This window comes from Melanaphis sacchari, unplaced genomic scaffold (genome assembly GCF_002803265.2).
Source record: "Melanaphis sacchari strain LSU unplaced genomic scaffold, SCAv2.0 Contig43_pilon_pilon, whole genome shotgun sequence".
NCBI lineage: Eukaryota > Metazoa > Arthropoda > Insecta > Hemiptera > Aphididae > Melanaphis > Melanaphis sacchari.
The window spans coordinates 3,643,990-3,657,186 of NW_020271284.1; the positions used below are offsets into that span (position 1 = coordinate 3,643,990).

At 29.8% G+C, this 13,197-nt stretch overlaps 1 protein-coding gene across 1 annotated transcript in view; it reads right to left on the reverse strand.

Annotated features, from left to right (window-relative positions):
* Positions 1–2,239: 2,239 nt before the first annotated feature.
* Positions 2,240–13,197, reverse strand: part of LOC112597779 (homeobox protein ceh-37) — a 40,335-nt gene continuing 29,377 nt past the window's right edge. The window contains exons 8-9 of the mRNA XM_025343989.1: positions 9,389–9,489; positions 2,240–3,116 (exon numbers count right to left, since the gene is read on the reverse strand). Coding sequence (XP_025199774.1) covers positions 2,719–3,116; positions 9,389–9,489 — 499 coding nt within the window. The 3' untranslated portion in view covers positions 2,240–2,718. The remainder of the gene's footprint in view (positions 3,117–9,388; positions 9,490–13,197) is intronic.

Below are 13,197 nucleotides of genomic sequence, written 5' to 3' on the forward strand. Positions count from 1 at the left end.
TGTGTGAAAATTTTATTTGCTCATTATTGACAGTTTAGTTTTATTGTTTATGTATAATAAAATAAATTAAAAATATACTGAGATTTTCCATAAATCTGTACGTTCAACTTGTATTTGATTGTATTTCTAAAATTCTAACCGTACATACGTACTTATTTATACATGGTTATATTAAAATAGCCAATATTAGCTTTTACGTTGGTGGGTATAGTGACGCACGATATAGAGAAATCATTTATTTTGCTAAATTGCTGTAGGTGTAATAATAATATTATAACAAGCAACAAGCGCAAACAGACAACAGTAACTGTATTATGTACATTATACGTTAAATAAGTAATATATAAGCAGATGTTTGAAATGAAACTTGTAATATCAAGTATTAACGATATTATTTATTTATTTTTTTTTTTTAAAGAAATTCGTGTAATTTAGTCAAGTTATATCTTATGTTTTAAGCGTTGTATTGCGAGAAGTGTTATATGTATATATAAGTATTACAACAGATCACCTATATAAAACGCATGTTATATACTTACTGCTTTTTATGTTTGTAAATATGTTATAGTTTTATAATTCCAGTAATACGGCTCCTATTCGATTAGCTTAATATTTTATATAATTTACAGCCTACTGGTAAATTATAATCTCTTGTCTAACTTTATATTTTTGATACTTTATGATTGTTGTGTTAAATTACTTTAATCCTATTCCACGAAGTTTTCACAAAAATGTCTGGTTATCATGATTAATAATTTAATATAGAAGTGTCCATACTCCACAGATAGTGATCGCGCTCTTACTGGAGCCTTCTACAGTTCTACTCACAAAACAATATTTTATGTGACTTTTTTCAATAATTATTTGTATACTATATTTCTGTAAAATAAATAGTGATAACGTTTATCTATTGAATACCTATTGATTAAATAATAATAATAATATTTTATGTCCAACTATAAATGTACTAATTATATCAATAAAATCTGGCATAAATTGCAAGCAGACTTCTTTCTACTGATAAAATATTAAGATAATAACTTTTTTACTAGGTAAGAAAAGAAATACTATCTCTGGATAGATACCTAGTTATTTTGTATGTATTATGATATAATTTTATTTCATAACAAATATTATTATGTTAAATATTTCTAATATTTATAGTTTAATGCATTTATAATATAAATGTTTCGGACGTTTCGGTAATACAATAACGTCAATAACTATAATATATCATATAGATAATACTTACCTATTGTATATTCCGAGTTAACCATGATCGTCAATAGCACGTTCAGTCTATAATTCTTACGAATAACGTATTGAAAAATGTTATGTCTTATATACTACGTAATATAAGTACGCTTTATATTATTGATGTTCCTGATGTAATGGTGCCGCAGATTGTTTTCGTATACCAAATTGATACTGTGGGGTATCATGAATGATAAGTTTATTAGGAGGTGTATTTAAAGAAATAATAATAATTGAAAAGATATAATAATACATAGGGTATAATATGATAATACTTCACACTTATAATACATACATTGAAAACATCTAATTAAAACAATATATGCAACCAAACGTATAGTAGGTAACAATTTGAACAACTACTAGGTATCGGCATAGCAATGTATAATAATATATTAAGGTATACTGTAACGACATGAAAAATTACAATAAATGATTAAAAATACATCATATTATATTGCTTCATTGAGTATGCTTACAATATTGCTGTGTCGTTTTTTTTTCAATTACGGGACACGTAAATGAATAAATAATTGAATAAATAAAATTTACCTAATTATGAATTAAGTTAATCTTTCTATACACCTTAGAATTAAACGGAAACATTAAAAAACAAAAAACATATTTGCTATCGTTGACGCCATTTTCTAATTTTTTTTTTTCATGATAATATTTTTCACTTAACGTAAATCACGACTTACGTAATAATAATAGTTTTCCTACACTTAGTATAAATATGGTATCCGTAAATTAATGTCGTGTGTGTGTATATGTAATAATAATAATAATAATAATAATAATAATGATAATAATACGTAACTATAATACTAAACAGACGTATATAATGAGAAAATGAAGACTGTATATAATATTGTTTAATATAATAATAGATAGATAAAGAGAGAGAGAGAGAGAGAGAGAGAGAGAGTTAAAATTATCAGACGAATTATTAAAAAAACAAAAAAAAAAATAGGGCGAACGAAAACAAAAAAAACAAACAGAAACCGACATATTATAAGTTAACGTAACGTTTAAAAATTTAATATTATTTTAATCGATGTAATTTTACTGTACAAATTTGAATCTGTAAGCCTGTCAACAGATTTTGTTTCGTGCGCATAATAATAATATGCGTATATTACATACGTAGTATTATATTTTTGTGTGTTTCCGGAGAATTTTTGACTGCAGTGGCCAATTTGAAATCGTAACGAATCCTTCACGCACACACGTCCTGCACAACATGCGCCCAAATTAAACAATATGATACACTGACAACTTACGATAGTGTTGTAGTAATAATGCTGTTTTTATAATAATAATAATAATAATAATAATATGGCAAAGAATATACGCGCTGGGTCGAACCCCGTCGATCGTTAATGACGAGGCGTTTGCGGGGGTGAATGTGACCACCACTTCAATAATTATTTAGGTCTAGTACTAAGGCCGGTCGCCCGCGATTCAGTTGTCGGACGACGTAGGTGGATGTGGCGGCGATATCGAAGTGGCCTGTTCCGTCGTGGCTGCAGTGGTGGTGGTACTGGTCGTGGTCAGCGATAGCGGTTGCGGGTGCGGCATTTGCGGTTCCGGTTTCCGGTTGGCGGCCAGCGCGTGCAGTGTGGACGTGAGCGATGGCAACTGGAGCCCGAGGCCGACGGGTAACTGGAGCGCAGCGGCCGCGGCCGCGTGATGCTGCATGTTGGCCACGTGCTGCAAGCTGTGGAACAGCGCGGCCGAGTGTTCCTGAGCCTTACGCCGCAGCTCGGCCACGCTAGACGAACGATGCTCGGCGCCACTGCCGCTACCTCCGTCGGCCATCGATCCGAACGGCTTCATCGTGCAACAGCTGCATCCGAACCCTGTGGACGAATTAAACTTGTATTGGTTGTGGTGAATTTTTATTGTATATAGTGCAGTAAGTACACGGTTTTTTTTTAATGTAACCTGTCTTGGACCAGTTAATAACAAAAAGTATAGAGTGTAACTAGTTTTTTCGTAAACAACTTTTATTATTACTAATATGCATATATGGGTTATAATATTTTTATCAATTCATTAATGACAATTAATAATTTATTGTTAAATGCAAATCACAGTAGCGTAATTAAATCAGTTGTTTGAGAAATCTAAAATCCAAACTTTTGGAAAAATGAAAATAACTTAGGAATTTTTAACTAATTGCCCATAGAATTTCCCTTCATACCTAAAATTTATACTTAATACAAATTACAATTTACTTTGTAAATTTGTGAATTAAGAAACTTTTTTTAAAGGCATACAAGTACACTTAATTTAAATGTAAATAATTATTTTCTAAACATAAACTAACTACAGCTATGAGATTTTTTCGTATGTATATTTTCTAATATAATGATATTATTACGATAAAATTTTGTAAATTTTTTCGATTGTCAAAATGTTAATATCCATTTCCGACAAATTCTATTGAAAACGGCAATAACAATTAAAATATTTACTCGAGCCAAAACGAGAAAAAAATTTTAAATATAGATATTTATTTTAAATAGGTAATACTGGTATTAAACTAAAGGTTAATATTTTAATTATTGTCATTTATTGTGTAAAAAATGTTAATATAAGACAAATTTAGTTGTTGAGCGAAGATTTGGAAATTTGACTCTAAAATAATGATAAGTTATGAATATTTTAATTAATTTTACGAAAACGATATAATTTGCTAATATAACTATGGTAAATTAATCCAAAAATGTGTCAGTCAAGACTTGATACTTTAGTTTATTTTTGCCGTCTACATCTTAATATTATAACAGCTAACACAATTATATTATTAAAAACCTACGAGTGAGACTACCAGTGTTTGGTATTATAAATTGATTTTATTAGGTGTTTCAATTTTAATCATGACATTTTTTTTTAATTAACTCTAATTTTTATATTATTTTAAATTGAATAATGAAGAAACCATTTTAAACCTTTTATGGAACGTCGAAAGTAAATGTAAAGAAACGACTGCGTTCATTATGAATAAAACATTTTGTAATTTTATTATGGCGACGTGGAAAATAATTCTTTGTTTCCTTGGCAACATTATAATAAAATAGTGTTGGTCGTAACTCGGGTACTGTAAGAAGATATTTAGTTAATTAAGCAATTTTCGCTTGTTTACGACTTACTAACCATGTTACATCATACTCTAACGGTGTTGACATGGCTATTTTATCAAATACGAGTAGGTACTGTTTTTGAATCAGTCATTTGCTTCAGTTTTATGCAAAACAAATTATGTGGGTTTTCTATTTTTTTTTTTTCAATAGTTTTATTGAAGATGTTTCTTTTATTTATCTTTGCAATGTCAGTAATATCATTTAAAATAACCAAATCGATTCTTCTTCGACGATTGAAAAACATTGGAAGCAATTTAAATTTATCTAACTTTTGTATACGAAGCATTAAGAAACCACAAAATCGCTTTCCTCTCTATGTGTGTGTGTATACTGCATATAAATATATATATGCAAGCAATTATTATGTATCAGTTACCGACTCAAAGTTTTACTTATTTACTAACTTTTGACACATAATATTTCTTTTATTATTTGATTTTACTTTAAAGTCTACCTACTATATACGAACATCGGAACATGATATTCATTTATCAACGACTTCGATGTCGTGATATTATGTTGCCAGGGCAAGATTTAGCACAAATGCCGCCCTAGGATATCATTAATATGTTGCGATTTCTCCATAAAACCAAAAAGAAAATTAAATGATTTGTTCTAGCCATACGGCCTAGGTCAAAACCCTGCTTCATTTGTGGAATCATATCAAAGACTTTTAGAAAATACAAAATAACCCAAATAGTGAATTAGTGTAGTATGTATATAATAAGATAATATGTATATGATAAGATATAATTAGAAACGGAAACTGATTTTTTTAATCACTCAAAGTGGCACTAAAAACTTCAAATTTGTATACGAAATCTAAGTAAATAAATCCAACGAGTGATAAGTATATCATGACTCATGAGTAGGAGCAAACACGTTGCTACCGCAGCTGCAAAACATAATATATAAAATTATAATTTCGCTGGGAATGCGATGATATATAACGATGTAGGTAATTATACCTAAGCGACATAGTTGACGTTTTTCGTTATCACGGCGTTGGTATAATTTCGTTAGGAGGAGAACCGGGCGAATGTTTATGAAAAAATCGGACCGCTAAAATCCTTTACTTCTACCTCACCCACCACCCGTTATCGTGCGACAGCGGACGATCCGCCGCCGTCGCCGCCGCCGCCGCTGCTGTAAAACCGAATGTCCTCGACGCATCCGTTTTCAGACTGGCGAATATTAATGACTGAGAAAAAATTTAGTCGATCGCGGGCGGAACCTACCCTGCGGTATATATATTTATATGCGCGCACCCGCGTGCTTTAATAATATAGTCGTAATAACAATTATGATTATTGCGGCGCGCGAAAAGGCGTCGGTGCAAATTGATTTAGTCGCCCGCGTATATATTTATATAATATATTATGTATATAATAATATGTATAGGTACACATCGCCGCCGCCGCCGTCTCGTGGTCCCCGCGAAAGACGCGCCCACCGCCGCTTCCTCTGGCCCGCGATATTGTATAATAATATCTGCTGATGCGGTGTATATATATATATATATAATATTTGCATCCCTTTCTCTGCCGCCGCCGCATTCGATCCATTAATAACGACTACGCAACTGCGGTGGCGGCATACACCTACTCCGCGCGCTCGTTTCGTCGTTATTTATTAAGGGATCCGTTTGATTATCATAACGCGCCCGCGCAGGCACATCGACTTCTTCCTCGTCCTCATTGTCGTCCGTCGTCGTCTCTGTCTCTCGCACTCTCTCAGCACACTCACACGGCACACCCCTCGACCATACACATATACGTATATTATTATATAATGTACCCACTGTACCCACACATATACACACACACACACACACACACACATATATGTGTTGCTACCCCGCGCAACCGACATAAATAAGGCGTACGTGTGTGAATATATATATATATTTAGGTGTAGGGCGCGTGTATACAGTATTATTATTATTATTATTATATACCCGTCGTAAACTTGGCGCCGAAAGCCGCTGCCCCGCACGATAAATCTCTCAAAGTTATTCCATTATGGAAACGGGACTGCCGGAATCGCGGGGGTGGGCACAGTAATGTGTGTGTGTGAGCTTCGGGGGTTCGGTGTGGAGGCCCCAGGTGCCTGCACCCTGTATATATATATATATATGTTACTCGCGACCGACCGCCCCCCGATCTGCACCCGCTCCTTCGCCACAATAACTATATAACGCGATAAACCCCTCACCCCATCCGCTTTTATACCGTCGGTGGACTCGAAATATACCGCGGGGGTAATGATAAGTGTACGCTGCGGTGGTGGTGTATATGAAACCGCCGACGTTCTCTAAGCCAATTATAATGACAAACGCATATTATATATACGCGCGCGTGTTTATGTGCGTAAATATTCTACCGTAGATATAAACCGCCTCACGGTGACTTAACCTTACTATATTTATGCACGAAACTCGCGCTGCAGTCATGAGGTATAATAATGTATGGTATAATATAGGAACAATCACAAGAAAGTTGTTATTCATTATGATAATACGAAATGTGTGAATTCTTAGGTGTGCATTATTATGAGACTTTGACAAAATTAAAAAAAAAGTTTTTCGATTATCAGCACTATTGTATGCAAATCTGTCGATATATAAAATCAATAAAAGAAAAAAATAGGGCATAATACGATGCTTACAAAATTGATTATACATCATAATCTTTTGGTCAAAAACTTGTAAATTATTTTTGTAAATCTCAAATATTTTAACTTATTGCTAATTTATAAATTAAAATAAAAAAATACATATTTTCTATGATTAAAAATCTTAAAATGACCAATGATAAAAAATCTTGCCATCTGCTTCACTATTCATTAATGTACAATAAAATATGTAAATTGAATATTATTCATTATAAATTATTTTTCACTTAATATTAATTTGCTTGTTAATATTTAGTTTAATTGTTTTATTTTATCGTAAGTTTCTTCTGTATACAGTTTATTAGATTTTAATTTTAAATATTTTAAATGTATTTTTCTTCCGCTAACATGTACAAAAGTATTGAATTTGTAGAAGATAGCTATATTTATATTCGTATATATAGATAAAATAATAATATAATTTTAATTATTATATTAAAAAATATATGTTTATGTATAGACGATATAACATTGTAATTTGTAATAATATTCTATATTCTGTGTATAATAATATTATAGTGTATCGGCGCTAAACGGTCAGATCAACAACGAACGATTGTCATTTTATATGAACACCAACGAGATTCGACAACCAGCTATAGCATATCGCATAAATATTTGCACGAATTTGCACGAAATGAGGTACATGTTTATTATTTATTTATTGTTTATACTTTAAAAGGGTTAATTCTTCGAATAATATATTATAGAATAGTGTATGTTACTTATTAGTTATTATTAATTACACAAAGATAGTAAATTACAAACATTTATAAGAAGAAAGATAAACAATAGTAAAATATAAAGTAAATTAATATAGTAAATAAAAATTTAAAACATAAACGAAAACGGGAAAACGTTTTGTTAATTTGCTTTTTAATTTTTGACAGTGAGATTTTATAATATGATAAAAACCACATAATGATACGAACCATCAAAGAATAAATCGATCGGAAAGAAATATATTTTTTTAAATCATAATCTACGATGAATTTGTATATGTTTATAGGTTAAAAATTTAAAATTAAATCGATAGATAGAATAAATAATTTGTACAAAAATGTATTTTTTTAAATTTTGTTCATTTTTATTCCGTTTACAATCCACATCTGTCACACCCATAATGTATTGCATTATCTTTGTCCTATTGTTTTCTTTTATACTGTATAATAATAAATGATATAAAAATAATATTCAGTTATGCAAATAAATTTATATAATTTTATTTTTTTATTATGTAAACCTATTTTATACCCAGACCTTTTTAATATTAAATTTCGTAATATTATACTACCTATATCTTGAAGTATCATATATTCATATCAATCTATAATTTATATAGTACGCAATGTATTAGTACCTATAAATACTAAGCCAATAATAAAGATAATTTATGATAGTATATTAGATAAATCGTCTTCAGAATGAATGCAGAACTAAAACTAGTAAGTATAGTTTCAGAATAATTCCCAAGTTATAAATTTAGTGCTTATTACGTAAAATATATAGCTGTACTATTATTTAACGTGGTCCTTAATTCTCTTCATTATTTTAGTAAAATATTCTTCGATGACTAAGTGTGGTTTGTAATTTCATTTTAACAAAGTTCAATATTACAACTGACATGCTATTAAATAAGTAATATATTTAAAATTGTAGATATAGGTACTTTGATGATTCATTATTATACAATTCCGTTTACACGATTCAATTTAGTGAAAATTAATTACAGTATTTTTCTTTGTTTGATAAACACATTTTATGGATTAATTATTATCAATTTAATAAAGTTTGTCTAATATAATAACTGTATACTGTACAGATAATATTAATAATTACAGGTATAATTATTATTTTATTTATGTTCAATTGCAATACAAACACTAGCTATTTTATATGAAGGAATTAATAAATCAAAAATTAAAATACTTTTCTTTTAAATGTTGTAATTTTTATGGTTAAAATTAAAATATTTTTTTTATTTTTTTTTTTATTGATGTATTGATTTTATCATAGATATTTTGAATGATTTTTCGGTCATCATAATTCCCAAAAACTATGCTTCTAATAATAATGTCGTGGATACATGTCTAACTTTTAATCTATTTAGGCAATATATTGATGGTACTATTTCCAATAAATAGAACTATGTTTTGATATTTCAAGATGAAATGAATGAAATTTTTTCATTGTTTTCAATCAAATAAATATTTTAATTATGTGTTGTATGTATAAATTATGTAAATAATAAAAAATAAATATATTTTATTATGACATATCTTTACATTAAATACATTTTATTTGATTCTTACCTTTGAGACCACTGAATAACGGAGATGGTAACGATCCGAAATGAGGCGGAAGGAATATTGGTCTGGATATTGCAGGGTCAGACACCGGTCTGAATCCATTTCTGTAGACAAATTATAAATTATATAATATTAATCATGGGTGATTTAGTCATCTATTTATATAAAATAAATGGTATTTTAAAATAACCAATGATATAGATTGAATAAATTGTATTATTAAACAACCACAAACATATTCTTTATAATGACGTATACGTGTGCGTGACTTTAGACAAAATTATTCAATTTTTTAAATCAAGGTGGCTTCTTAGGAAGCAAATTGAATTTAGTTGGCATTTTGGGGGATAAAATGAAAAAAATTCTATTGGTATTGATTTGCATACTTAGTGTAAGTTAATAACAGCTATTTAAAAATTATACAAAATAATAATAATATAAAAATAATTTTATATATTACGAGTATTATATATATTTTTGGAAAAAAATTGTTCAATCTATCATATTTTCAATAGAAAATAAAATTATTTTAATAGCAATGAAATATCAGTTAGAAATACAGCGCTATGGACTATCTTCGTTCAGAAATATTTTTCGTATTCAATGATTATTATTAAAATCAAATTTAACATATCTCCAATAAATTCACCTATTATATGTACAGTAAACCCTGCAGAACAACTAGGTACCACATTTATTACTATTTATTTATTTATTAATTATATGTATATTTTATTATTGTTTAATTAAGTACTATACAGTCTATACTATTGTAAATGACAGTAAATATTAAATATTGTTTCAGTTAATTTTTATTGCGACGAAATATCTACGATCAGTTGTCGTGCTGTAAAATTAAGTATTTTTGTTTTTTAATTTGTTTTAAAATATCGTATTATATACAATGTACGATATGAATGACGGAGCACAATGTGTTTAAAGAGTACATATAATATCATGTACGATATAGGTACTTTCATTTTATAAGTATTATCACAAAATTGACAAAAATAAAGGTATTTATCGAGTTGTATGGGAAGCAAAACGTAGATGAACATATTACTATTTCATTACAATACGAGAAGTTCAATTTGAAGTTTCAATAAACCATAATCAGGCTTATTAAAAAACCATGTTTCAGCTATTGTCGGTGGGGTGATTATGAAATTAATATTCCAGCAGTGGCTCAAGGATAGATACACAGCGGCGGCGGTGCCAAAGAATGCCCGATAACTGCAGTATGTAGGTACTGTGTGGAATAGTATTCAGTCAGTGCGTATGGCCAAACCGATATCGGTCGTGGTTTGGTACCTAAAATTATATTATATTATGTTATAGTGTCTAATAGTCGATTCATGCGCGCGCGACACTTGCAATCGTACATTTGAAATAAGTAGCCAAAAAAATATTGTAATTATATATATATAGGTACGTTAAGTGTTATGAAAACGGCCATTGGTCACAGTTGTTGTGCTTCACTATCGGAGGTAAATCTATATTTTCTTATTTTATTTATCACGTGAATTAATTTTTAATATCATTCGAGAATATCGCAATGATGGATTTAATTTAATACATAGGTATTACATTTAAAAGTTAAGTGTCAGTGTAGATCGGCGGCGAACTCTTTCGAATTCAACAGAATTACTTCCAACTCACATAATTGCGTTTCAAGTGCGAAACGGACGATATATTCCTTTAACGACAAGTATTATTCTTTATAAAAAACCTCTATTGAAGGCGGAAGGGGGATTCAGATCAAAAGTAAGCTCCGCCGGAATTTATTACTGTTTAAACAACTGTTAAACCAATCACCGCCATAGGTTCTTAATAAATTGGCGCAAGAAACAGATTTAATATTCCATCCTGCACTAATCCACCTATCCAAATTCTGATAAAGACATTTGCTGTCATATAGTAAATAACTTGTCATAGTTAGTAAATATTAAAATAGTATAGTTAATATATTAAATAATCATATACAAACAGGTCATTATCACCCATCATCCTTTAAAACGTTGAACATTCAGAGGAAGCTTCCTTGATAACCTCTACGATAACCATCAGGTATCGGATATTACTTTATACAGATTTTCTTTTGCTCGTTTACAATTTATATATTATATTCACGGTTTAATGTTTGTATACAATATATATAACGGTCTCCTCCTCTGCGCCAGCTTTATATATCCACGCTGCGACAAAACGTATGTATGTGTGTACACGTGTGTACTGCAATGATGTCTGACCGGAACCGGAAGTTTTTAAAGTCCGCAGGGTGCTTCGTGGCTCTATGTAATAATACAATGAGGATGATCGCGGGGGTGGCCGACGGTGCTCGTAAACACGCATACATACACACACATTATGTGTATATATTTATATACATATAAATGGTTAATAGAGACGTACTCTTCGTCGTCATCGGTGCGGGCATTTATATTTTACTCGGAAGGAACTGGCAAATGGCCCGGGACGACTATGACAGCAGCGTCCGGATGTTGAACCGCATTGTGCGAGCGAATGGCCCTTGGCCCAAGACAATAAGCTCGTGGCGTATACACTATTATAATTGTATATATATATATATATATACATAAATATATATTAAATAGTATAATACGCGTACTGTGACGCGGTCGTAATTGACGTTAAACTGTCTATGCACATCCGACGACAATATCGTTTTGTGAGTGGAAAATTATCCGTGGTCGCTAAAAATATTTTACCCCGTACGCAAAATACCTATTCGATAGTTTCGGGCGAGCATCAGAAGACGTAAAAGAATATAATGTATCCATTACCTGTAGAAGCATTTATATTGCAGGGCTAGAGGGTGGATGGACAAAGTACAGCAGAGGATATCGAACTTTTATTTTAACATAATTTTAATTCATGTATTACGAATCAATCATGTGTCATTTATGATTAAAAATAAAACTATTATAAATGTTAATACATTTTTAACATAATTAGTAATTTAGGTAAATTTTAACAGTATTTATTATTTATCAATTTACACGAAATATAGAAAAAATAAAATATTCGGTCTGTTACAACTAACAACCATTAGAAAAATATTTATTAATTATTTTTTCATAATTTCCACTACATGATCTTCTGCGTACCTTAGTTTTATAACTAGTGCAGAAGACCCCCTCATAGGTTCGGATTCGACACAAAATGTATATGATAAATGCCTGTTAAACTAATATGCGCATCAATATATATATATAATATATATATATACGATTATTATTATTACCTTTATCTAATTACATAACAATATATTATTTTACTCTGATTAGAGGAGTGTGAAAAAGTACGAGTATTTGTCTTAAAATATTAGAGGCCTTTATACCGACAAAATCTTTGAAATTATATGACACGAAATACATTTAGATATTAAAAATTTTAGAGGTCTACCCCTGGACTATAATGTGTAATGTACCTATTACCTAGTTGAAAGTTAAATGTATTATAACATTAATTAAGTATTAATTGGTAGACTATAATTATTATGGTTATGAAATTACGTACGATATGCTTATTTTTTTATATTTATGGAAAGAGAATTTTTGAGATAATTTATATTAACTATAGTTTTTATTGTAATTTTTAATTAATACATATTTTTATATATTATAAAGGTTATTTTCTATATGGAGATTTTTCCTTCAGTAAATATATAAATAAATAAAAACGTAATATTTTATACACAACAACTTAATATCAGATAATATATGTCCACAAAAATGTATTTTATTATGAAGATTAAAACGAGTGTACGTCATGTACGAAAAAACAAAATA